General features: G+C 39.1%; 2 protein-coding genes and 1 non-coding gene across 3 annotated transcripts; 2 read left to right on the top strand and 1 right to left on the bottom strand.

Annotated features, from left to right (window-relative positions):
• Positions 1 to 2,190: 2,190 nt before the first annotated feature.
• Positions 2,191 to 3,990, top strand: LOC114390374 (transcription factor bHLH91-like). Its single transcript, XM_028351099.1, has 4 exons — positions 2,191 to 2,229; positions 2,320 to 3,013; positions 3,167 to 3,559; positions 3,712 to 3,990. The coding sequence occupies exons 2-4, from the start codon at positions 2,330 to 2,332 to the stop codon at positions 3,802 to 3,804; spliced, it is 1,170 nt and encodes a 389-aa protein (XP_028206900.1). The 5' UTR covers positions 2,191 to 2,229; positions 2,320 to 2,329; the 3' UTR covers positions 3,805 to 3,990.
• Positions 3,991 to 6,034: 2,044 nt separating this feature from the next.
• LOC114389787 lies at positions 6,035 to 11,929 on the bottom strand. Its single transcript, XM_028350520.1, has 4 exons — positions 11,439 to 11,929; positions 9,542 to 11,328; positions 6,258 to 6,365; positions 6,035 to 6,129 (listed from the first exon to the last, which is right to left on the bottom strand). The coding sequence occupies exons 1-4, from the start codon at positions 11,927 to 11,929 to the stop codon at positions 6,035 to 6,037; spliced, it is 2,481 nt and encodes an 826-aa protein (XP_028206321.1).
• Positions 11,930 to 18,608: 6,679 nt separating this feature from the next.
• On the top strand, positions 18,609 to 18,715 carry LOC114391346. The gene has a single exon (XR_003662137.1). It is a non-coding gene; the product is annotated as a small nucleolar RNA R71 (small nucleolar RNA).
• Positions 18,716 to 27,240: the final 8,525 nt, after the last annotated feature.

Genomic DNA, 27,240 nt, shown 5'->3' with positions numbered 1-27,240 from the left:
TGCAATATACATGATTCGGTCGCTATTTTGGTGGCTAAGAGTTTTAACGATCAAATATATCGATCGCTAAATCATGCTTTTTTTGTAGTGTCTTTTGATGTGACTTATCTCACTTGTAAAACCTCGTAATTATCACATGTTTAACATCACAGGTGTGTATGTAACTTAATTAAATGATAACTTTCCTTTGGGTCAATCATCATATTTAAATAATCACACACGTCAACATTTAACATTTCTCATGAACAATCTACACAAGAGAGATCACTTTGGTGATATCTTGAGTCAATTAGCCCATTTAAATGATAAATAATTAAAATGATATATCATAATTGAATTCTGAACATTGATGCATCAAATCCAAAATTAAAATGTTTCATGAGTAAATTATTTTAACTTATTTATTTTAAATTTCAAAAGTCTATGATTATTATTTTAATATACTATAGTGGCCTCTACGAGTAACAACAAACACATAAATGATACATTTAAATTTATTATATCAAATGCTTTATATCATTGTTCTTATTTGTTTCCTCAAAAACATTGTATCTAATGTATGTATGTTGTCCAAACATCATACATGAATCAAGTATGGGTTGCTCTGATATCAAATGTTGGGATTTAATTCCAAATATAGGGATTCAATCAATCAACCTTATTTCATTTTAGCATACAATCATTAATCCTAAGTACATGCTTTCTATTCAAGTATATTGTAACTGGGTTTTATGATCAGAAAATCATTGATTAGAAAATTGGGTTTCATAATGTAGAGAGCCCTTGATACCATGTAACTTTACAAGTTGCGCTCTACACAAGTGGGAACCATAACCCCTTACATTGGTAATGTCATGAGTTATCTCAAATTTGATAATTATAATTTGGTCCCTCATCAAATTATAACATTAGTATCTACATAATTATCCTTTCATGACATATATGCCTTTAACCATATTTTTATATGGATTAGATCACTTTAATCTTTTGGCTAATTATATAATGACTATAACTTATTCAATTTTGTGATATATATATATATATATATATATGACCCAAAATTGCTAATATCCTTATTATTGGTCTACCTAATTCTTGTATTGCTTCAATATCTTAATTTATTCTTTGTTTGATATCAGAAACAGTCTACTAAACAGCGAACCTAAGCTTACTACAAGATGCGAGACCAACATGAAACAACCTATATGTACATGAGAAATAGCATGGTATGCAGTGATTTTAGCTCAGAGAACCAAACTCTACGACCCTGATAAATGTGATTGTGCCTTTAATCAGAAAAAGTGCTTAGTTCGTTTGGAACTAGTTTTGTACATATTCAATATAATTTAAGATTAGTTTAATGACGTCAATGTTGAATTAACAATATATCCGATCTAATAATTTAAACAAATTGGTTTGAGCACCCATATCAGTCCAGTTTTAGTAATATAGAGAGAATTGTTTTTAATTAAAGCGATTTACTAAAATGGTTTGACACTATGATTAAATCCAGTTTTGATTTAGCAAATGGTTTTAACTGACACTACCATGATTAAAAAATAATGTAATTAAAGTGGACCGAGATTGTAAAATTAAGCTCTTGAAAAATTCCAAATTGCTCCTAGAGGCTAGAATTGTGCAACTAACATACTGCCACGATAAGTTCATCCGACCTATATCACCATTGGTTCTCAATCATGTAAATTAAATGTTAAATAATCCATGTACTGATTTACATCATCACATGGTCAAATTTTACAGATTTAAAATCAGTCTCACATTCTTGCTTTCTCTTGCAGGTACCTCATGCACAAGGCATTGGTTAGGAAGGTGATTTTTTTTTTTCCTTTTTAATATCACATATTTATAAATTAATAAATTTTATATTAAAAAAATAAAAAGCGGAAGCATCTTTGGGATTGGGAAGGAGAGCATGAGGAGATCAGTTAGTGGGGTCCACACGTGGGAAATCTGCAGACCAAGTAACAAAATGAGACCCATTTTGGTCCTTTGGCACACTCACCTACAACTGGGCCAACGGATTCCGGTATGTGGCCACCCGTAAAACTCATCCCACATGATACATAAATCTCATTTTTTTGAATCCGTTTAAAAAAAAAAACAGTTTTTTAACCGGTCCCGCACAACGTGCAGGTTAAATAGGTTAATTTATTTTATTTGTCATTTCTCAAGTTTTGTTTGTTTATCTTTGGATTAAGAATTCGAAGGGTGTGAGCTGCTCTATTATTTTTTTTCTCTCTCTCTCGATAATCTTTGCTTCTGAAATAGTTTTGTTGACTCATTTCCTTTTCTTTGCAGACAAAGATCAATGAGTAGTGTGTGGTGTGGTCCAAAAATGTACGAAGAAAGTAGTTGCTATGATCCCGATGCAATGATGGCAGAGGGAGCAGAAGACTGCTTCCCCCAAATGGTTTCAGAATCAGAGGCAGTTATGTCTGCTACACCCACACAGACCCACACCCACAACACCTTTGCCTACTCCTATTCCTGCGGAGAAGATGCTGCAAATGCAAATGGCCCAATAGCGATGGAACACCCCCAACAAAATCCATACAATTATAGCAACACCCAATTTGTGGAAGAGCTTTATTCGAATCAGCAATTTACTTATCACACACCAACACCAGATCTCCTTGACCTTCTCCACTTGCCAAACCCTATTCCAGGAGATAATAGGACAAACGTCTCCTCTGTGTCCTATGACCCTTACTTGCATCTCAACCTGCAACAACAACAACAACCTACCCTCCGAGAGTTGCTTCCTCACATGCCGGCTCTCAGAAATGATTTCCCCTTCGGCGGTGCCGCTGGAGGGGACGACATACAAGACTTCGGAAATGGATTGGTGGACTTCACTCAACAAGAAGTTGGGAAAAGGAGAGGTGGAAAGAGGACGAAGCAGTTCACCAGCACCACCACTGAGAGACAAAGGAGAGTGGATTTGAGTAGTAAATTTGATGCTTTGAAAGAACTCATCCCAAACCCCTCCAAGGTAATTAATTATATAACTTTTTTCATCCTATTTAGACAAAAACATAACACAAGTGGATTTTTTTATATTAAAATATTAGTTGTTAGTCTGTTAGCGGAGGATCTTCACCCTTTGGATATTGATAATTTTGTTTTTGTTTTGGAAACCAATTAGAGTGATAGAGCATCTGTGGTGGGAGATGCAATTAACTACATCAGAGAGCTTAAGAGGACAGTGGAAGAACTCAAATTACTGGTGGAGAAGAAGAGGCTCGAGAAACAAAGGGTGATGATGAGGCACAAGGTTGAAACTGAAGGTGAATCCTCCAACCTGGACCCTGCAGAGTACAGTGAAAGCTTAAGAAGTTCTTGGATACAGAGAAAAACCAAAGACACCGAGGTTGATGTGCGCATTGTTGACAACGAGGTCACAATTAAGCTTGTTCAGAGGAAGAAGATCGATTGCTTGGTGCATGTGTCTCACCTTCTCGATCAACTTAACCTCGATCTCCAACATGTTGCTGGTGGCCACATTGGCGATTTCTGCAGCTATCTCTTCAATACCAAGGTCGGTGTATATATGCAGAAAAATGCGACATCGTGTGTATGTTAATCATATAGATTTAATTACTCCTACAAATTTTATCTATTTCAATCCTATATATATATATATGTGTGTGTGTGTTAATAAAAAGTATGATTATTTTTGTGGTGGTGCAGATATGTGAAGGTTCCTCAATTTATGCGAGTGCCATAGCCAACAAGCTCATTCAGGTCATGGACACAAGTTTGGCGGCAGCGTCACTCGCTTAATATCTCTGGGATCGCCTCAGCACCAACGAGTGCTTTGCTTCTTATTACCAAACTACTCACTTGATTTTTGCTTCTTGTTTAGATGTTATTTTTCCTTATCCTTTAGTATCTAGTATTTCTTGAATTTATTCTAAGTTCAAAGAATAGACATATATATAGATGGAAACAGAAACTATATTAGTTTAATTGGTGTTCTTCTACTTTAAGACATTGGAAGAATTACAAAAATGTTTTAGGGAAAGATCAAATACGTGCACAACTTTGGTTTAATGTTAGGTTAAATGCTGGATATAATATTTTGGAGACTAGATTACTTACCAATCTATTCTTTTATCGCGGGAGGATTTTTAAAATTATCAATTTTATACATATTGGAGTACCTTATTTTTATTTTATAAGTATTATTAATTAAATTTAATTAATTTCACTTTAAATTTGAAATGAATTTTAAAGCTATAATCTTCATATACTATATTTAATTCATAAACATGGATATTACTATTCTCCATTTTTGTAATCTTTATATACCATATTTAATGAAATATACAAACTTTTAATAAAATCATTTAGCGGCAATCTTCTGACATATAACAGCCTAAACTTAATAAGACAAGTATGTTATGAAGTAAATTCCCGATTTTCATTTTTTTGAATACTTTTTTATAACTATTTTTAAAATAAGAAATAAAAATAAAATAATTTTCTTTTATAAACTAAAATTATTTTTTTATCTAGCTGAAACTACCTCACTGATCAATGTGCTTGGTGGCCAACTAATCACTTTTTTTTAAAAGATTAAAAAGAAAACTTTTAAAAAAACTATACATATTTTTTAATAATTTTTTATTAAATATTTGACGTTTGGTTTGGTTTTAACGTTCATAAGCTTTTTTTTAAATTATTTGTTAAAGAGAAGTGATAATAAACTTTTTTTTACACTTTTTTAAATATATTTTACTTTTATTAGTTAAAATTAAATTCTATGAAAAATATAATATTACAAGTGAAATTAATTAAAAATAGTAAGACCGACATAATTTTGTATTTTTTTAATAAATTTTAATCAATAAATAAATAGTGAGAGGATATAAGGAATATTTATAACACATTTTAGACACGCCATTAGGAAATTTAAAATAAATGTTTTAGAGACTAAATAAAAAAGTTGTTGCATCAATAAACACAATAAGGGTAATTAAACTTAAAATAATGTACTAACAAATCAAATTTAGTAAAAGTGATTAATCTTCAAGGACTATTCTGATTTCAGGTTAGATTTCAACTTAAAATCAATTGGTACTAAGTAAAATTGTTCAACAGATATATAAGTTACACCTCAATAACTGAGACAGACAATGTGAGATTTTCTAACATTTTTGAATACATATATTAGATGAAGTATTTTTCATTTCATCCTTCTATGGAGAGATGTTAAACCTAATTGTAATGGATTTGACTGTCATAGAAAAGCTACTAGACATGTTCATTATTTATCTAAGCTAGACTACAATACAAATTTATTTTGCATTTATCTACACTATAATCTTATAAGGGCAGCTATCACTACTACAAAAAGCGGATTCAACATCGGTGTGTTAACATCGGTTGTTAAAAAAACCGATGTTAACATATGCGCGGTGACATAATTGTAAATACCGTGTATATGTTAACATCGGTTTTGTGAAAAATCGATGTTAACGAAGTTCATTAACATCGGTCATTGGAGAACCGATGTTAACATTTATTAGTTAACATCGGTTTTTTAATAACCGATGTTAACATATGTTTATTAACATCGGGTTTTTAGAAAACCGATGTTAACGTTTGATATGTTAACATTGTTTTTTTTTTTTTTTTCCAGAAAACTGATGTTAACATCGGTGTTTTTTAAAAAACCAATGTTGAACTTATATTTTAAAAAATATGGTGAGCCCTATGAAGCTCGCGCTCTGTCTTCTTCTCCATCTAAGCTTTTGCGCTCTCTTCTTCTTCTAATCTCTGTCTACCTTGAAGGTCCCTGTCTGCATCTGAGCATCGTGTTCATCGCACTCAAGCATCGTCTTCGTCGCACTCGAGCATCGTCACAAGTCTCTACTTCTTCTCCTTCGCCACCATACCTAGGTATGTTTCGTCTCCTTCTCTTTGTCTTCTTCTCCATCTAAGCTTTCTTGCTCTCTTTGTTCTTCATCTACCTTGAAGCTGTATGTTCTCCATCTGACCATCGTTTTGTCTAAGGTCGAGCATCGTGTTCGTCGCACTCGAGCATCGTCAGAAGTCTGTGCTTCTTCTCCTTCGCCACCTCACGTAGGTATGTTTGGTCTAATCCTGTATAAATATTTGATTGCATTCATGTATCGCACACTTAGTGAACTAAACATGGCTAGGGTATCTCATATTTAACTCGAGCATCGTCACAACTCTGTGCTTCTTCTCCTTAGTGAAGTTTCCCTTACCCTTATTGTGTTCTTGTAACAGTTTAAGTGGATCTGTTAATGCCAACCTCTTGAGCAACCTCTTGAGCTTGTTCTTTATACACACAAGAGCAACCTCTTGAGCTTGTTCTTTATACACAAAGAAAAGTGATTATGAATATAAAGAAGCTATGTTGATGGTCTGCACTTTAGTTTAGCTTATGATAAACTCGAATCATGGTTATAGGTATGTTGAAAAACTGAAAATTCAGGGCTGAGAATTTCACTCTGTATTTTAGGTTTATTGGACCACCATGTGTCATTTGTAGAGTAGGTGTTGTTTAATTTGAGAGAAAGTTAAGAATGCTATTGTGACATTTAGTAATTAGTACAGGCAAAGCTATGCCACAACTAAGATTATACATATCTAGTATACCTTTGTTTGCTGTGCCTTTTTTGTCCTGTGTGTGGGTACATTACCCTTATAATTTTTTATTGATTTGGTAGGAGGATTTGTTGTACTTTGTTTCTAAAAGCACTACTGAATTGTGTGTCCCACTCCCTCATGATTGCAGGATTATAGGAATGTTGAACGAGTAATTTGGATTACTGTTATCTTGCCAGACGGTCGTCTCATTAGTTGTATCTTTTCCTAAAGAGAAAAACTTGAGGTATAATTAGTATGATTTTGGATATTGTGTATTTTACATTACTGTGAAAGGTTGTATACATGGCTAACCAATTGTCATTTTTTTACCTTGGTAGGAAGTGTTTGGGTTCGTAAGCATTGTTGGATTAGGAGAACCTTTGTCTAAGGCCTATAGACTTGTGAGTGCCTCTTTCCCTATCCACTTGATTTCTGGATTGAACCTTCATGTTTTTTTTTTAATTTTTGCACAGCAAAAATCAGATAATATTATAAATGATTCAGTACTAAGTGTACTGAAGATAAGCTGAAATAGATACAAAGGCAGAGAACTACCGAACCCAACTACATAGGATAAAAGCACAGTAGCTGGAGGGTTAAGTCGATAGAACAATTTTGTTGTTTGCTTATTAAATATAGATTAGGATATTTCACACTTGAATGTGGTATGTGGGACAACTTCTGTTAACTGTTCAGCTAACTTGAAATCATCAATTTCCTTCCAAGACATTTTCTTCAATAATTAACCTTGGCATGTTGCTGCACAGTGCAAACTTTCTATCTTCCTTTTTGCTTTATGTAAACTCATACATACTTTTTGAAAAAATTGTTAATTCATATGGCTGTTGTGGACTGGAGTTGCCTCTCTTAAGATACCTAGATTATGAATTCAATGTGTTATATTTTCAGCAACAATGTTATCTTCATCATTGAGCATTATATAAAAGTGTACAACTAACAACAGATGATAGGTCTCCTTAGACCATTCCAACCGCCTAATAAGCTAAATTCTTTGTCCTTATTCTAATTTTGCACTAAGATCGTGATGCTGTACGCTTTTCCTATGTTTTAGTAATTTTTTTCTTGGCTCTTTTATGATTATTGCCTTTGACTAATACTCACTAGCTCTTTTGGGGATCCACGTTTACACCATGTTTACTTTAGTTATGCTTCAATACAACATATTTTGATATTGGAGCCAGGCTAGGGATGCTTAAGTAAAATCGACCACCAAGAGCTTAGAGATGCTGTGAAACAGTGAAATTGGGATTAGCTAATTGCTATCACTGAATTTGCAGGATGAATCTTAAACCATATTTTGTTTGCTGAAGATTGTAACGCCTGCCTTCAACTTATTTTGTGGGCATTTTGTTCAGTCACATGCATATAATATGTGCATTGAAGAATACTATAATAGAATGTGTGTCAGTATAATCTGTTCAAATTGTCATTGGGATGAACTTTTCCTCAACTTGATTATTATGTCTGCTTTTCATTATCTTGAAAAGATAATTGTTATTGACAAAATAGATCTAGACTAGCTAGAGTAGATTTTCGGTCTGCCTGATGTTGCTATGGTTAAGCCAACAATTGTTGTTCCGGAGTTGTTGCTGCTTGCCTGTTTCTTAAAATGCTGACACTTGCTAATATTTTAAAAAAAATGATAGTAAAAAGTTTTACTTGACAATTGGTCCAGAGGTGGTGGCTTGTTGTCGTCCGTACTGGTCTTAGAAGCTAGTATTTTATTTATATGGCCCAAAGAATTTCTACCTGCACCCTCCTTTCTTCTAGAGTAAAGTTTTAAGTTAGAAGCATTTTCCTCTCTTGTTCTTGATGTCTACTCTCTAGTGGCATTGCTGCTTCTGAACCTTTTATTTATCCTTGAAGTAGTTTAATTTTTTTATTATTTATGTTCAACTAGTGAAGAGTGAAGACTGAAGTTGTTCTGTCAGACTTATCGATTTTCCTTTCATTTCGACGGAAGCCTAAGCAATACACTTCCAGTGAATTGCCAGTAAGAAAAATTGGTCATGAAACACACACACACACACACACAAACCCTAATGACACACACACACACACGTATGATAGAAACACACAGACATACACTGATGACACACACACACACATTCATCATACAAACACACACACACAAGTTTGATAACAAATTTGTTCAATTATACATGCAGAAATTTGTTCACTTCTGACTTGTTAGTTGTGACAAGGTAGCTGGCCTCTTCATAAGGTACTCATCTAAGTTTAACTTAAATTCTACTGTAGTGGTGATAACCTACTAATATTAGTGAAAACAAATTTTCCTACTGTTTGTTTTTGGAATGCATAAAATATATGATATTATTAAGATAATCAAAGCAGTACAAGGGGTACTGAATGACAGGAAATACAAGCACCTCTGGTGCTGCCCTCCAAAAGAAAGCCCAAACTAACCCAGTAGGAAAGGCAACCCCACATAGATTAACCAAAGGATTCCGATATGTTGGAAGACCAGTGGTTAAAAGTAATGTTGAAGCCTTTCTCTTTAGCTTTTAGCCAAGACCAAACTAAGAACATAGCCTCTTCCATGACTTTAGATGAATCAAAAGGATTTCCTTGAAAGATCAAAAGATTCCTATGCTGCCATATAGTGCTAGTTAGAGCCACCCACCATCCACTCCATCTGCTATGGTTTATGTTTGCACCAAACCCATCACAAAATTGTGCAAAATGGTTTGCTGGGTAAGCTGGAAGAGGTCCTACAGCCTGAATCCATCTCATTGATTCCCACCACAAATTTATTGTCCTTTTACAATTAAAAGGAGATGACCCACTTCCTCCTGCACTTCACCACAGAGAGGACAACCAACATCTTGGATAGCCACATTTCTTCTTAAAAGATTACCCTTAGTGGAGAGCCTGTCCTTGAGGAGCCTCCAAGTGAAGACTGCTGCCCTTGGGGGGATTTTCAGCTTCCATATTAATTTGGAAATCCTCACTTCTGAACCAGGAACATTGGGCTTCAACATTAGTCTATAAGCTGACTTGGTGGAGTACACACCACTAGAATCAGCTTTCCACATCATAGTGTCCTTCACATATCTCTGAATATAGATAGAAGTAATATCCTCCATAAAGTTCACTGCCAAATCATTTTCATGGTCAAATAGATTTCTCCTCCACTTCAAGCCCCATCTCCAATTATCCTGGGAGAAGGTTCCCATCATTGAAATGAGGCTGTGTTGCTGTCTACTGATCATGAAAAGTTGATTGTATTTCTGCTCAAGAGTGAATTCTTCCCTTACCCATCTGTCTGTCCAGAAGTTAATTCTGTCCCCACACCCAATCTTCCAAGCCATGTTTTGATGAAATATGCTATGGTCAGCCTGATGATAAAGCTTCCTCAGGTCCCTCCACCAGTAGGAAAATCCCCTTTTATCTCTTCCAAACTGGAACTCTTTCCATCCTCCATATTTGGAGTTAATGATTCTAGCCCATAACTGCTGTTGGTCAGAAGCTAAGGCCCATATCCATTTTCCCAACAAAGCTTCATTGAATTTAGATATTTCTTTAATCCCGAGACCCCCTTCAGCCTTAGGAAGGCAAATATCCTCCCATTTTACCCATAGAATTTTCTTGTGCTCCCTATCTCCCCCCCACAAAAAATTCCTTTGCAATGCTACCAATCTATGAGCTACCTTTTGGGGAATCTTGAAGAAGGATAATAGATATATTGGTAAGGCATTGATGACATAATTTATTAGAGTCACCTTCCTTGCCATGGATATATTCTTCTGTGCCCACTTGGATAATTTGGATTCACATTTATTGATCAAAGGCTCCCACACCAATCTGCTTGAGGGTTTAGCCCCAATAGGGATACCCAGATAATAGAAAGGAGTTTCCATTTGCCTACAATTCAGAATTTGGGCTGCCTCATTTGCCCAATTAACCATCCCTCCTATGATCCCAAATTGGCTTTTAGCATAGTTAATCTTCAGTCCTGAGGCCAGTTCAAAGCCTCTAAGCAGAGCCTTCAAAACAAGAACATTCTCCCAAGCAGCCTCTCCCACAAAAACTGTGTCATCTGCATATTGCAAAATATTAGTGGGTACCTTTTTCTTTCCAACCATGTAACTTCTATATAGATTTTTCTGAACTGCTTCCCTCATCAATCCTGAGATGCCTTCTCCAACTATAACATGTCTCAATCTGTTTGCTAGTAACTTCGCTATCACCTTGTACATACATCCAATCAAGGAGGTTGGTCTGTAATCATCAAAGGACTGAGGGTGTTTAATTTTGGGAATTAGACCCAGAAAGGAAGCATTGCTGCCTCTAGGGAAGCAGCCATGCACATGAAACTCATCCACAAATCTTCTGAAGTCAGGTTTCACCACTCCCCAAAATTCTTTAATAAAATTGAAATTAAAGCCATCAGGCCCAGGGCATTTGTCCCCACCACAGCTCCACACTGCTTCTTTGATCTCTTGATCTGAGAAAGGGGCAATGAAGTCCTCCCTCTGCCTCTGGTTAATTGAGGGGAATTGTACTCCATCAAGGGTAGGTCTGAAATAATGCTTTTCAGTGAATCTGTTGAGGAAAAAACTCACAGCTTCTTTCTTGACTACATTAGGATCCTGAACCCACACACCACCAATGAGAATTCCTTGGAGACCATTATAATTTCTTCTGAAATTTATGACTTTATGGAAATATGCTGAGTTGCAGTCCCCTTCTTTTAACCATTTTCTCTAGATTTCTGCCTTAAGAGGGATTCATAAGCATTTGAGGCCTCCCACAGTTCTTGCTGTAAAGCTCTCTTAGCCTTAATCTCATCCTCGCATAGAATTCTATTAGATGCTAGGTCTTCCACTTCATTTAGCTTCTGCTGGATTTTCTGAATTCCTTTGTGATTAATGAACCCATAATCTTTACTCCACTGCCTTATGACATCTTTTAAGTACCTTAGCTTGTTTTTGAGAACAAAACCCCCCCAGCCCCCCTGCTGAGCACTACTCCAAGTCTCCCTCACCAATTTTTGATACCCTTTTTGATGAAGCCACCAATCAGCTACCCTAAAAGGCTTAGGACCCCAGTCCACCCTCTTGGTTTGCAAGATGGTTGGCCAATGGTCAGAAAAGTCCCTTGGGAGGAAATGTTGAAAACTATCAGGCCAGGTAGACAACCACTGGTCTGAAACCAGGAATCTATCAAGACTACTCTTCACACTTCCATTGGGCCTGATCCAAGTAAAGCTACTACCAGCACACTTAATCTCCCAGAGCTCCATTGGTTGAAGTCTGAGATATCCGAGGAGTCAGCAACTGTACCTTAGTTAATTTGTTCACAGTTGTAAAAAATGAATTGGTTTTAACTTGAGTTATTCATATTTTAAGTTTTCAAATATGCTTGCATGATTGTGTTTGTATGAGGATTATATTCTTTTTTTATATAAATTTTGGCAAGCTGAACAGTTGTTAGTGTAATGTTGGTATTTTTATTTTTTTTTAAAACAACAAAAGTATATTTTATAGATAAAAGTACCAGAGGTACTAAAGATACAAGATAGTTATAGTTTTAGATAGACTAATAGCTATAAAAAATCAGGCTATATATTAGTCTGATCAGTCCAAAATTCTCAACATCCAATACAACACCTTGCCCCACAGGTTTTTGTTTCCTAATTACAAAAACCATCTATAAGGTTGCTAGACGACTGATTATAGTGCATAGAAAAATCTTTCTCCATAGGTCTGAGCCACGTCCAGTGCAAAAACACAGCATCCTCCAGCAGCTTGATTCCATTGAATTGTGCATTCTGGAAAATGACCTCATTTCGATGCTTCCATATAGACCAAGTTAAGGCTATCCACCAAGTCTTCCATCTGTTATACCTCTGCGATCCTGGCTTCCCATGTACCTCTGCAATCCTGGCTTCCCCTGCAGCAATTTATATACACTCCTTGTCGAATAAAGTCCATTAGGCTCAGGTTTCCATACCCATCTATCAGATACTTGTTGTTGAATTACCAGCTGTGAGAGCTCCCTCATGAATTTGTATGTAGAGTCAGCTTCATTATCAAATAATTGCCTTCTCCAGGTTAGATTCCATTCGCAGGATGTATCAAAAAAACTTCCCACTTGCTAGATGAGGTTGTGTTGCTATCTAGATATCTGATACAGCCTTGGAAATTTCTGCATTAATGCAACTCCTTCACCATTCCAGCAATCTTCCCAAAATTTGATTTTATCACCGGACCCCACATTCCATGATAATCCAAATTGTATCACATTATTCAGCTGCTGTTCCTGTGTGACCACCATTAGATGCTGCCACCACAATGACTCATTAGTGCCTCTTTTACCTTCAGCCAACGCTCTCCACCCGCCATATTATAAGAACCACAATAGTTGGCTTTGAACAACCATAAAGAAAATTTAATAAACTATATCAGAACCTCAAGCCTGAAAACAAATGCATCATAATTTTAATAAACTATATCAGAACCAGAAACAAAAAAGAGGTAAAAGAAAAACTTGGGAAGAAAATTACAAGAAATAAATTATAAATGTAGAAAATTTTCAATTTTAAAAAATTCCCACAGTATGTGCTTTTCTTTTAAATTTCAAATAAGGTTTGTAGAAGAGTTATATTGTAACAATAAAGTGCAGAATAATCTGATTTGATACTCCCTTATTTTATCCGTATCTTATGCTAATATTTATTCCGTAATCAGGGTGGTTAGGATCTCTCCTTATCAGCTCTCTGCCTTTATAAATCATGTAAATCCAAATCAATCAATAATACAAAATATCTTTTCCTTCTCCTAAAATTACACAGTACCAAAGCATCAGTCCTGGATAACAATACATATTGTAGTTGCTACTAATAAATCTATCTATCTGAGCTACCCCACTACTGAATAAAAGCTGCTGGTAAGTTTGACGACCAGTGATTCAAAGGAATCATAAAGTTCTCCTTAAAAGCTGCAGGATTTTGTGGCAATGAAGAAACAAATGTGCTGCATCCTCCTTAGCCCTCCTGCAAAATGGACAATATGTGTCATTGAGTGCCACATTTCTCCTTGTCAAATTTGACTTAGTTGGCAACCTATCTCTAAAGAGTATCCATGCAAAAACACCAACTTTGGGTGGGATTTTTAACTTCCATAATTCTTCAAAATCCTGCACTTCATTATCTACTGCAGCCTCCCCCCCACATGTCAGCATATGCACTTTTGGTGGAATATAAACCACTCGGATGAGGTTTCCAAATCCACTCATCCATTCTGTTCCTTTGTGTCATACCTTAATTTCGTCCGGGGATTATTATTTGATGATATACAACCTTTGATTGGCCGCTTCGAGATACTTGGCGCCCTTTGTTGCACAATATGTGAAGTCCCGAGATGTGCCGAGAATCAAAAGGAAGCAGGCTTACGCGATTCGTGAAAATTCCGTAATGTGACGGAAATCGAAAAGAGGTGTTTTGCGCAATCCGTGAGTTTCCGTAACTTCTTCGAAAGCTAAAAAAGAATAAATACATAATCCGTAAGGATTCGTAACCTTGCGAAAGGGAAATAAGTATCGTTACGAAATTCGTAAAGTTTCGTAATGTTACGGAAAAATAATTACCAAAAAATAGAAGGGGGATGCATTTAGTAAAAAGGGGGGTACAAATAGCAATCTGGCCCACTTGGGCCTTCCAGATCCTTCCTCCAGAAGGCTGTTGCTTCTGGAGAAAGCAACCTTGCTCGCCTGGGCGAGCTGGGTGGCAAGCTCCTCCCCTATTTTGCTATAAATAGGGGGAGGAGTGAAGAAGAAAAGGGTTCAGCCTTCTTGGCACTTCTCTCTCTCTCGAAATTGCTGAGGAAAATTATTTCCGTGAAGAAAATCCAAGCCGAGGCGCTTTCGTAACGTTTCCGTAACGTTTCCGTGAGTAATTATGTGAAGATTCTCGACCGTTCTTCAACATTCATCGTTCGTTCTTCGTTTTCTTCAGTCTTCAACGGGTAAGTTTTCAAATCAAGCTTTTCAATTCATTCTATGTACCCGTGGTGGTCCACATTTTGTTTCATGTATTTTTATTCTCGTTTTCATTCGCTTTTTATACCCCATTTTGACGTGCTTAAGCCATTTATTTAAGTCATTTCTCGCCTAATATAAAATAAAATAAATTTCCACCGATCGTTTGAATTGTATCATCCGTTAATTTCGGTTAAAATGAATTCCGACCGTTCGGTCGTGTCGTAACCACGTTGGAAATCAAAAAAGAGGGAAAATAATAATATAATAATCAAAAAATACCTTTTAGTAAAGTAAAGCGAAAAAATCAATCGGACATTTTCTCTTTGGGATTTCTCATTCTTAATTGAATTGAGTAATAACTAAAGTGAAACTAAGGCTAAAATCAAACTCGCCTAGTCAAGCTCGTCCACAAAAATAGGTTTTTGAAAGTTTATTATTTCAGTTTCCTACTAAGTAAAATGGATCATTTTTAAGGTCCAACGCCTTAAAATGATCACCCTTCAAGTAAAAAGAATCACTTGATTCACGCATAATAAAGAACTACGTAGTCTGATTTCCTCTTCGATGGAGGGTACGTAGGAGCAAGAGCCCCGCTTTTGTCGACCTCAAAAAATAAAAAGAAATAAAGTTAAGGTAACACAATTTCCACAATTCTAAAAAATAGGCTGTTGTCCTTTGAGACAAACGTGAGAGGTGCTAATACCTTCCTCAAGCGTAAATACAACTCCCGAACTTAGAATATTCATTTTGACCAGTTTCCTTCGATTTTTCCGACGTTTTCCACAAATAAACGTTGGTGGCGACTGATCGAGGCCGTACCCGAATCAAATAAACATGAAAATGCAGTAACTAGGAAGTGATCCTAGGTCGTTTCCCAACGAGTAGTGACAAGCCAAATGTTCATAATATACTTGCAGTAACAGTAACGATGGGGGGGGGGGGTTGGTTGTTTGGTAATTAAAGAGCAGAACAAATAAAATGGAATATGAAACTACTAATATTAAAAACGGGTTGTTTCCTCTGATTCAGAAGCCACTCTCTTATCCTGGGTTATGGAGAATTCGTCCCTAACAGTCAACCACTTAATCCAACCCTATTTCAATTTACTAAGCGAAAATCAACTTAGGGTTGTCAATACGTGATTAGGCACCACATACACCAGTTAGCCCTTCGTCCATTAAGCATGAACGCAAGTTAGGCTCAGAGGCAATTAATCGAACACGAAGCGTGCACTGATTAATATTCACGAAATTGGGATAACTGGTGAAGGGAAAACTGCCAGGAAACCACATTACAAACGAAACCTCAAAGAGAGTTGGGCTTCCTCCTCAAAAGGAAACAACACCAGAAAATCTAGCCTTCCATGGATTCAAACAGAAAACGAAAATGAAACATGAAGCAGAAACGTAAATGAACAAGAACGTAAATGAAAAGAAACGTAAATGAACAGAAACGTAAATGAACGTAGAAGAAGAAGCAAGAATGAACTCGTAATTAGAAGCAGAAAACGGAAATTTGCATTAAGAACGATGAGGCCAGTCTTTTTCGGGACTACCTGGACGGGACTCACCCATTGGCTGTCGGAGATAGGATAAATGATCCCAGCTTGCAAAAGCTTGGTTATCTCCTTCTTCACTACATCAAGAATCACCGGGTTGAGTCTTCTCTGTGGCTGTCTTACTGGTTTAGCTCCATCCTCTAAATTTATTCGATGCATACATGTGGATGGGCTAATACCAGGAATGTCCGCCAGGGTCCAGCCTATAGCCTTCTTATGCTTCTTGAGAACTGACAACAACTTCTCCTCTTGCTCATCAGCAAGGGAGGCAGATATAATCACTGGAAAACTCTTGCTATCATCCAAGTAAGCGTATTTTAAATTTGATGGCAGAGGCTTCAATTCTGGTGTGGTCGGCTGGACAGTGGTAGAAGGAGATGGTTTCTCAGCCTTTACCTCATAAAGAAAGTCAGAGGTATGTGTACTTCCTGAAACATGGTTAGTCCTATCTAACTCTATAAAATCAATCTCAAGAGGTAAAACACCACCACCAGGCATGCAATCAATATCACTTTCAGATTCACTCTCAGCATCAAATTCAGACATATGATCAAATACAATTTCAGACTCAATGCATGAAGAGTGAGAGGCATGCAGATTAGAATAAAGATCAGTCATGTATTCATCAACAACATGGTCAATTATTTCAGCACGAAATACAGAAAGATCTTCAGATGGGTATTTCATAGCATCCAGAATATTAAAATGAACAGTTATATCACCAAACTCCATGGACAGTGTGCCTGCATAAACATCTATCTTAGTTCTAGCAGTTTTCATAAAGGGTCTGCCTAGAATGATGGGAACTGATCCTTGAGAAAATCCATCTTCCATATTCAAGATATAAAAATCAACAGGGAAAATCAGTTCACCAACTCTAACTAAGACATCTTCTATGAAACCAACAGGATAGGCAACACTTCTATTAGCTAAATGAATTACCACATCAGTTGACTGCAAGGGACCTAGAGATAGAGAATTAAAAATCGACAGAGGCATAACACTAACAGAGGCTCCTAAATCTAGCATGGCATTGTCAAACTTACTATTCCCTATAATACAAGGTATGCTGAATGTACCTGGATCTTTGCATTTTTCAGGAATTTGAGGAACAGATTTACCAATCAATGCGGAGACATTTCTGCCCATGCTAATGCGTTCACTTCCTTTAAGCTTCCGCTTATTAGTGCACAGCTCCTTCAAGAATTTGGCATATCTTGGAATTTGCTTTATGGCATCCAACAGAGGTATGTTTACCTCTACTTTTCTAAACGTTTCCAAGATCTCTTTCTCTGCCTCTTCCATTTTTTTGTTGGAAACTGCTCTTGGAGGGAATGGAAGAGGGGGAATGTGCTGCTTCTGCAAATCAGAATTACCTGTGGAAGAAGATTCACCTGCACAGAAATTGTTAGGTAGATTTTTGTCATCACCTTTTTCTGGAATAGAGTGAAGTTTGGCAGGTTCATTTGCAGATGAGGAAGGTGCTACGGGTTGAGGTCCTTGACACTGCTTTCCCGACCTCAATGAAATGGCACTGACATTTTTGGGATTTTGGACAGCTTGAGAAGGCAGCTTGTCAGAATTCTGGGACTGTTGTTGATTCAATTGGGTAGCTAATTGTCCCATCTGATTGATTAAGCTCTGAATGGAGGCTCTGGTCTCTTGCTGAAACTGCATGTTCTGCATAGTCATTTGCCTCACAAGTTCTTCGAGGGAAGGTTGTGGAGGGGCCTCAACTGTTGGCTGTTTCTGGGGTTGTTGCTGTTGTTGGATTGGTGGAGGAATGTATGGTCTGCTTGGGCCAGCAACATTTTGGAAGGAAGGAGCAGGCTGCTGTTGTTGTTGCTGAGGGCTGGACCATCTGAGGTTAGGGTGATTCCTCCATCCAGGGTTGTATCTGTTGCTGGAAAGGTCATAAGTGCTCTGCTGTGGTTGATTTTGCTGCTGAGGTTGAGGAGGTCTATTGTAAATATTTGCAGCATAAGCTTCAGGTTGCTCAATTGCTCCAGGTTGCTGCATGGAAGGGCAAAGGTCTGTATGGTGGTCAGCAGAGGAGCACAAACCACAAACCCTTGCGACAGGTACAGATTTCTGATTCAAGGCCAGCTGGGTTACCAAGTTGACCAATGCATCCAGTTTGCCTTCAAGCTTCTTAGTTTCAGATGATGCAGATGGGTTTGTAGCTACCTCATGCACTCCTCTAATGACTATGGCATCATTTCTGGCGCTAAACTGCTGGGAGTTGGAGGCCATCTTCTCAATTAAATTTCTGGCTTCAGCAGGGGTCATGTCTCCAAGGGCTCCACCACTGGCAGCATCTATCATACTTCTCTCCATATTATTGAGTCCTTCATAAAAATATTGGAGAAGAAGCTGTTCTGAAATCTGATGGTGGGGGCAACTGGCACATAGTTTCTTAAATCTCTCCCAGTACTCATACAGGCTCTCTCCACTGAGTTGTCTAATACCTGAGATATCCTTCCTGATGGCTGTGGTCCTGGAAGCAAGGAAAATTTTTTCTAAGAATACTCTCTTAAGGTCATCCCAGCTCGTGATGGACCTTGGAGCAAGGTAATACAGCCAGTCCTTTGCCACTCCCTCTAATGAATGAGGAAAAGCCTTCAGAAATATGTGATCCTCTTGGACATCTGGGGGTTTCATGGTGGAGCAGACAATGTGAAATTCTTTCAAATGTTTGTGCGGGTCTTCACCTGCAAGGCCATGAAACTTTGGAAGCAAATGAATCAGTCCAGTTTTAAGAACATATGGGACATCCTCATCAGGGTATTGGATGCACAAGCTTTCATAGGTGAAATCAGGTGCAGCCATTTCCCTTAGAGTCCTCTCACGAGGTGGAGGTTGTGCCATGTTCTCAGAATATGCAAAATCAGAATGCTCAGAATCAGAATGCTCAAAATTATAATGCTCAAGATCAGGATGTTCAAAATCACCAATAACAGAATGCAGAGATTCACCAGTTATGGAATGCTCAGAATGATCAAAAGGTATAAAATGATGCCTAACTAATCTATGAAATGTCCTATCTATCTCAGGATCAAAGGGTTGTAAGTCAGATGGATTGCCTCTAGTCATACACTACATTCAGCATGCACACAACTAGTTGCCTTGTCATGTAAATAAAGGTGTAGGTTTGAACTACAACTACCCTCAAATGATATCCAAATGACTTGAAATTTTGTGAGCAACCTTATAAAATGATGAGAAGATAGCACAAAAAATTTCAGACAAAAATTCAAAGTCTAACTATGAAAGCTAAAATTGGTAGGTTAAGAAAAATAAGTGAATAAAACTTGAAAAATAAAAAACTTTTGACAGAATCGCTTTTTTTGGACGATGGAGACCGGCCGGCTGCCACGGCGTAGGAAATTTTTTTCTACCCCAAATGCATATATAATAATTGCGATTCTGATAACCGGAGCAAAAGTTATGGCCGTTTGAAGTTTTGACAAACACAAAATTTGCTAGTTTTTTGGAACTTTCAAATCTGACCAAACTAAAGGATCTAGCTATTTTTCTCACAAAATATGGATTAAAAGAAGTTACCACAAAAAAATTCAGCCAAAAATAACAACCCTAGCTACTAAAACAAAAAATCCCAAATAATTCAGTATGGGTGGTCGCTAAAATCCGTCTCTAATTGATTTCTACTACTACTCTGTTTTTCCGCAAGCTGATTTCTACTACTACTCTGTTTTCAAACACAATCTTCACAGCAAAACACCCAAGACTGAAACAGGGGAAACGCTTAATGGGAAAACTGAAACAGAACACACATTAAACAAAATACCAGGACACTAAACAACACTAATACACATACTAACACAATACTAACAATTAAACATAAAACACGAAAGGATTAAACACACAACACTAGCTAGCTATTATGAACCTTTGGACACTGCTCCCCGGCAACGGCGCCAAATTTGATCGAGGCCGTACCCGAATCAAATAAACATGAAAATGCAGTAACTAGGAAGTGATCCTAGGTCGTTTCCCAACGAGCAGTGACAAGCCAAATGTTCATAATATACTTGCAGTAACAGTAACGATGGGGGGGGGGGGTTTGGTTGTTTGGTAATTAAAGAGCAGAACAAATAAAATGGAATACGAAACTACTAATATTAAAAACGGGTTGTTTCCTCTGATTCAGAAGCCACTCTCTTATCCTGGGTTATGGAGAATTCGTCCCTAACAGTCAACCACTTAATCCAACCCTATTTCAATTTACTAAGCGAAAATCAACTTAGGGTTGTCAATACGTGATTAGGCACCACATACACCAGTTAGCCCTTCGTCCATTAAGCATGAACGCAAGTTAGGCTCAGAGGCAATTAATCGAACACGAAGCGTGCACTGATTAATATTCACGAAATTGGGATAACTGGTGAAGGGAAAACTGCCAGGAAACCACATTACAAACGAAACCTCAAAGAGAGTTGGGCTTCGTCCTCAAAAGGAAACAACACCAGAAAATCTAGCCTTCCATGGATTCAAACAGAAAACGAAAATGAAACATGAAGCAGAAACGTAAATGAAAAGAAACGTAAATGAACAGAAACGTAAATGAACGTAGAAGAAGAAGCAAGAATGAACTCGTAATTAGAAGCAGAAAACGAAAATTTGCATTAAGAATGAAAACTGTAACAAGGGAACAGAAAAACGTGAAAACCTAAAACCAAAGCTCTAAATAATGAAAATAGCCTAGCAGAATAGAATACCCTGCACGAATCCCAAGGCAGCTATTTAAAAAGAGTCTCTCAAAGTCACTGGGCCCTATTAAAATACTCTGGCCCAAAACGAAATAAACACTGAACAACATAAAATAAAATTGCGAAATTTCCTAATTAGAAATTAACTAAGGTAAGTGCTGCTTTATTTGCCCTCTTCAAGTCCACAACCAAAATCCGGATTAAGCCCAATGTTTCATTAATTCCTGAAATTAGATTAAAAACATCAAATTAGCTAAATGAGCCCAAATAATAAAACTGCCTAATTAATTGACAATTAAGACCAATCAAAAATTAAAATGGTGCAAAAGGGGTTTAGAAAATAGAAGAAAATGATGGCACATCAGCGACTCCGCGCATCTTTCCTCCTTTGGAAAGCCCACCCGTGAGCCTCGCCTTCGCTTGCTCGCAAAAGGGCATGTTGCGACTGTTGGCGACTCCACTGGGGACCTTTTTGTGAGTTAGGCCTATTTTAAGGAATTGTGAAACTTTGTGTGTGCATTTGTTGAACTGTGTAAAATGTAAATAACTGTTGTCTATTTCACATTCTTTACACTGCATTCTAAGCACCCACGGGTTTGAGTAAAAAAGGGGCCCTATACCCGGGTTCATGGGAATTTAAGGAGTGGAGGTGAATCTATCATCATGCTAGGTCTCCGACTTGCTTGATAATAGTGAAACCTCGTCTAGTGCTTTCTCTCTTTATAATGTGTTGTCGCTGGTATTCCATACCGCCACAATATTATTATCTTGAGTGATGATACCTCTAAAAACAGCCGTGTGAGTTATGAATTGTTGGGGAGTAGTTATTGGAGACCCCTAGATATTGTCCTATAGGTTCCCAAATAGGGGCAAAGAGCAAACACGCTCCGTGCCATTCGTCCTCATGCATTTTTTTGGTAAATAGCACCAGTTTATAGTTTTGCTAGTGATGTTTGGTTTCTTTAGAGTAATACGTAACCTTTTTAATGCTACGTCGAGGCACCATCATGCCCGAACGTAGCATTAAAATTGGGTCTCTGCGGACTCGTATGTATGAATTACCCCTTTATGTTGTTTTCCTTCTGTTTCATGCATACGCATTGCATTCATTCATGTTGGAGTCTTGATCCACCCCTTTTTTAGGTAAATGATGGGGACAAATCAAAACGGCAAAAGGTTTTGTCAAGTCAAGGTTAAAAGTCTAGATGTCACTAGCCTCAAGGAATTGGGACGATTGATGGGACCTCTCCAAAGGCAAGCCTTCCGCAAAGTCTACGGGAAGATTCTAGATTTGACCGCAGCGGAGGTATTTACGGAAGCTGTCGTATCCCTCGCCCAATACTATGACCAGCCGTTGAGGTGTTTCACGTTTGGGGACTTCCAAATGGTACCAACTATTGAAGAGTTTGAGGAGATATTAGGATGCCCTCTTGGGGGGAGAAAACCGTATCTTTTTTCCGGCTTTCTTCCTTCCTTGAGCAAGATTGCAGCTGTGGTTGGAGATTCAGCAAAAGAGTTGGATCGCATGAAGCAAACTCAGAACGGCGTAGTGGGCCTGCCTCGGAAGTACTTGGAAGGCAAGGCAAGGGATATGGCAAGCCAAGAGAAGTGGGGCCCATTTGCGGATATTTTAGCTTTGCTGATTTTTGGGGTTGTCCTCTTGCCGAACGTTGACGGTTTGGTAGACTTAGCCGCCATTGATGCTTTCCTCGCATATCACCATAGCAAGGAAAGTCCAGTGGTGGCTATCTTGGCAGATTTGTTTGACACCTTTGACCGGAGGTGTGAGAAAAACAGTGCACGGATTGTCTGTTGTTTACCCGCTTTCTGTGTGTGGTTGATTTCACACCTATTCCAACAAGACACAAGACACCCGTGTCCGCTTCAAAGCTATCGCTCATGCGCCGAAAAAGGAAGAGTCGATTGGGACCAACATTTGGCTGGGATAGGGGGCAGCGCGATCAATTGGTTTCCTCGTTGGAAGGAAGGCAAGGAAGGAGTTCTTTTCTCGTGTGGGGACTACCCTAATGTTCCATTGATAGGGACTAGGGGGTGTATTAATTATAATCCCGCACTCGCCATAAGACAGCTAGGGTACCCCATGAGGGGAGCGCCAACGGAAGGGAGTCTCTCACCTTTCCTTGTGAAAGATTTAGGCACGCAAGGTCTCAAGGTTATACAAAGAATCCACAAGGCGTGGAGGAGTCCGTTGAGGAAAGACAAGGAGCTTAGGGGCATCCGTAATGGCGTCATCGGAGGTTATCATGGATGGCTAAGAATTCACACGCGAGGGTTAGATTGGCTCTCCAAGTTGAAAGTTATCGATGAGGAGAACTTCGAAGCTCCGGAGGAAGATGAAGAAGTCCGAGCTCTAAAATTGGAGCTAGGGAAGGCAAGACTCGCCAAGGAGAAGTTCAAATCAGCTGCTACACACATCCGGAAAGAATGCACCGAGTTACAAGAGGAAAACGCGGCCACTGCAAGAGCCCTTGAACAAGAAACCAAAAGGGCCCGCAAGGAGGAATATGGCCGAGAGAAATTCCGAGGAGCATTGTGGGGTAGCAACAATGAGCTCAAGCTCCGAAGAGAGGAAAGAGATCGGTCACGGGTGCATGGCATGATCTTGAAAGAAGAGTTAGTTGCGTGCGCGAGGTCCAAAAGGAGTTTGGCTCAACACTTGGAAGCCACGGAGCAAAGCATGCTAGCTATCATAGGGCAATACAAGGAAGAATTGAACCAGTCCATGGCCCATGAGCAAAAGCTAGTGGAGGATTTTGCACAAGTGTATGCCGAAAAAGAAGCAAGAGGGAGGGTGATTGATGCACTGCATCAAGAAGCGACTATGTGGATGGATAGGTTCGCCTTGACCTTGAATGGAAGTCAAGACCTCCCGCGTCTATTAGCCAAAGCAAAAGCCATGGCAGAAGTGTGTACTACCCCCGAGGAGATTCATGGGCTAATCAATTACTGTCAACACATGATAGATTTGATGGCCCATATAATTAGGAATCGTTAGGTTCTCTTGTAACACCTTTTGTATAATCTTGGCTAGATGAAAGCTTTGTTCTTTTTATAAAATGAGAAGTTCTGAACTCATCATGTTATCTAAAAAACCTTGGGGTGGATCCAAGTGCTCTGATCATCCATTTGCATACTCATGTTTTGGTGGCATACTCACCGTCGTTTATTTCTTTAGGAATTTCATCATAACTAAGAAAACACCAAGGCACCCCTATAACACTCGATCCAGAAAAATGGATAATGAAGAGGGCGTGCAGGAACAGATGAAGGCCGATCTATCGGCCTTAAAAGATCAAATGGCTTCCATCTCAGAGGTCATGTTAAAAGTCCAGAAAACCATAGAGGATAAAGCCACGACAACCGTCTCCAGTACAGTTAGGGATGCGGAGCCGGTGCTGCAGCCCGCCTTGAATCCGGGCCTAGACAGAAACACGGCCGTGTTCGGTCAAAGGTATAGTCCGCAAGCTTATCCTTATGGCCTGCCTCCGGACTTCACCCCCCGTGCCACCCCGGAAGATTTAAGCCAAGCCCCTACTTTCGAGGGGCAACTCCCATCTTATGAAGACTATCCCGGGCAAGACAATGAGGAAGGAGATACCCATCTTAGCCCCCTGCTCCACCTCAAAGATCCGTCCCCCCATGAACTACCCCAACCAAACATAGTCCGCCATATCCCGACTTCACCCACACCCGTAAAAGAATCTGTTCCCTTCGTGGAAGATAAGGGAAAGATTGAGGCGCTTGAAGAGAGGTTGAGAGCAGTCGAGGGCCTCGGCAATTACCCATTCTCGGATTTAGCGGATTTATGTCTCGTGCCCAACATCGTCATCCCTCCCAAGTTCAAAGTACTGGACTTTGATAAGTACAAAGGGACGACATGTCCGAAGGGGCATCTTCGGATGTATTGCCGAAAGATGGGGGCGTATTCTGCGGACGAAAAATTGTTGGTCCATTTCTTTCAAGACAGCTTGGCCGGGGCAGCTGTAGCATGGTATACCAATCTAGAAGCTTCCCAGATCCGATCATGGAAGGACTTGGCAACTGCCTTGATTAGGCAGTACCAGTACAATACGGACATGGCTCCCGATCGGAACCAGCTTCAAGGTATGACTAAACGAGAGCATGAGTCCATTAAGGAATATGCCCAGAGATGGAGAGATCTCGCAGCCCAAGTCGTACCGCCCATGACGGAGATGGAGATGATCACAATTATGGTAGATACGTTACCCACGTTCTACTATGAAAAGCTGATAGGCTACATGCCAGCTAACTTTGCGGATCTCGTCTTCGCCGGAGAAAGGATTGAATCCGGACTACGAAAAGGCAAGTTCGAATATGCTGCCAATATGGCCCCCAACAACAACAGAAGAGCCCCAGTAGTGGGCGCGAGGAAAAAGGAAGGAGATGCCCACGCGGTCACCACCGCCCCAACATGGATGAAAGCACCCCAAAATATCCAAAGCTCATACCAGCCCAATCCCCCAAATTTTTTAATCCGAGCCGGGAATTCCCTCCCGACTCAAGTAAAAGGACCACCCGCAGTAGAAAGAGCGCCGACCCAATGCACAGCTCCAGCCGCACCCCGGCCAGTTAATAATACAGCCCCCGGCGCGACCTATAAATATGCACAGCACCCGTCCCCGAAAGACAACTACCCTTCTATTCCCATGGCATACTCCGAGTTATGACCTTCATTATTGGAGAATCATTTGGTGGTGGCCATACCTGAGAAGGTTCTCCAGCCACCCTACCCCAAGTGGTATGACCCGGGTGCCAAGTGTGTGTACCATAGTGGAGTCCCCGGACACAATATTGACTCCTGCATCCCGTTCAAGTATAAGGTGCAGCACCTGATTAGTGCCACCTGACTATCGTTTCAGGAGGAAGGCTCAAATGTTGAAACCAACCCGCTAGCTAGTCATGGAGGGGCTAGCGTGAACGCCGTCGAAGAGGATGGCCCATCACGGGCAAAGAGATTTGGAGAGGTGGCTACTTCTAGACGCTTCATCTATCAATCACTGCAAGCGGCGTGCATGGTCTCCCGTGGTGGAGACGAAAGGGATGAATGTTTGTTTCACCTCGGGGAGTCGCACGACATGGAAACCTGTCCTGCGGTGGAAGAATTGCTTCAGCGGCTCATGGATTGCGGGCAGCTTGAAGTGTCCATAGTGTGGCGTCCCTAAATTAATGATTGGTTTGATAGTAATGATTTAAATAACAAAAACCATGGTAAATTTTTTTTTTCTTTTTCTTTTTCATTTCTTTCTCTTTTCACCATAACTAGGTTTAGAAGGAAAATCCTCACTATAGAGTCCTGAATGGCCAGTTCACAACTCTATTCGGAGTCATTTCTTTCTTACCGCTCATAATCTCTAAACTATTTTGCTGTTTCAAAAAGAAGAATGTACCAGCCATTACTTTAGGTCGTCACGTGAAAATAAAAGAATAAAATACGGTCGATAAACTCTTTTACAAATAAAGTTGCTAATGCTTTCTTTTCAAATAACAAGATCGATCATAAATGCATTCATCATTAAAGCTGTCCAAAATATGGGAGTTTTACAAAATACACAGTGTCATCTAGAGCAAAGGTATCCATAGTGGTGGCTTCAGCCACATGTATACAATCATCAAATTCCTATACATCAGGTCTACCCATACAAAAACAAAAGAGTAAACCTAACAGTCAGTCCTAGATACACCCACCCTCAAAAGTATATAAAACTAATCCATGGAACTGTCCACTATGATGAAGAGCCTCCGCTGATCGCCATCTCCCCCGGGCCACTATCCTCCGTAGAATCTGCCTTAGATGCCGACATGACTTCCTCGGGAGAATCCACCTCAAGAAGTGGATCCTCATCACCCTCTAGAAAGTCAAGAGCATCCACAGCAGGCTCAGAAGGTAGCTCCTCAAGATCCTCCTCAGGGTCTTCCTCGGATGACGTTACCTCGATCACTTGGACGGGGTAGACTCTTTCACGAGAATCTAACTATGCCGCAACACAATGCTTCTCATAACCATTACATGCAAGTAATAGGGGTATCTTTAGGCTTTTCATCTCTGGTAATCGATTACACAGCCTTGGTAATCGATTACCAGAGGCTAAACTCGAATTACACAGCCTGAGAACATGAAATATGCAAAAATGCACTGTGTAATCGATTACACATACCTGGTAATCGATTACCAGTGACCCATCCCTCTGTGTAATCGATTACACAGACTGGTAATTGATTACCAGAGGCTCCCTTAGTTTCCTG

The sequence above is a fragment of the Glycine soja genome, chromosome 16, assembly GCF_004193775.1.
Source record: "Glycine soja cultivar W05 chromosome 16, ASM419377v2, whole genome shotgun sequence".
Taxonomy (NCBI): Eukaryota; Viridiplantae; Streptophyta; class Magnoliopsida; order Fabales; family Fabaceae; genus Glycine; species Glycine soja.
This window is presented reverse-complemented; position numbering and strand designations above follow the sequence as displayed.

Excerpts from the sequence above, each read along its gene's own strand:
- LOC114390374 (XM_028351099.1), top strand. The coding sequence starts at position 2,330 with ATGAGTAGTGTGTGGTGTGGTCCAAAAATGTACGAAGAAAGTAGTTGC. Across the intron at positions 3,014-3,166 it reads TCATCCCAAACCCCTCCAAG|AGTGATAGAGCATCTGTGGT; the intron begins GTAATTAATTAT and ends GAAACCAATTAG. Across the intron at positions 3,560-3,711 it reads GCTATCTCTTCAATACCAAG|ATATGTGAAGGTTCCTCAAT; the intron begins GTCGGTGTATAT and ends GTGGTGGTGCAG.
- LOC114389787 (XM_028350520.1), bottom strand. The coding sequence starts at position 11,929 with ATGGAGCTCTGGGAGATTAAGTGTGCTGGTAGTAGCTTTACTTGGATC. Across the intron at positions 11,329-11,438 it reads AGAGCTTTACAGCAAGAACT|AAGAAATTATAATGGTCTCC; the intron begins GTGGGAGGCCTC and ends CATAAATTTCAG. Across the intron at positions 6,366-9,541 it reads GGACAGGCTCTCCACTAAGG|AACAAGCTCAAGAGGTTGCT; the intron begins GTAATCTTTTAA and ends TTGTGTATAAAG.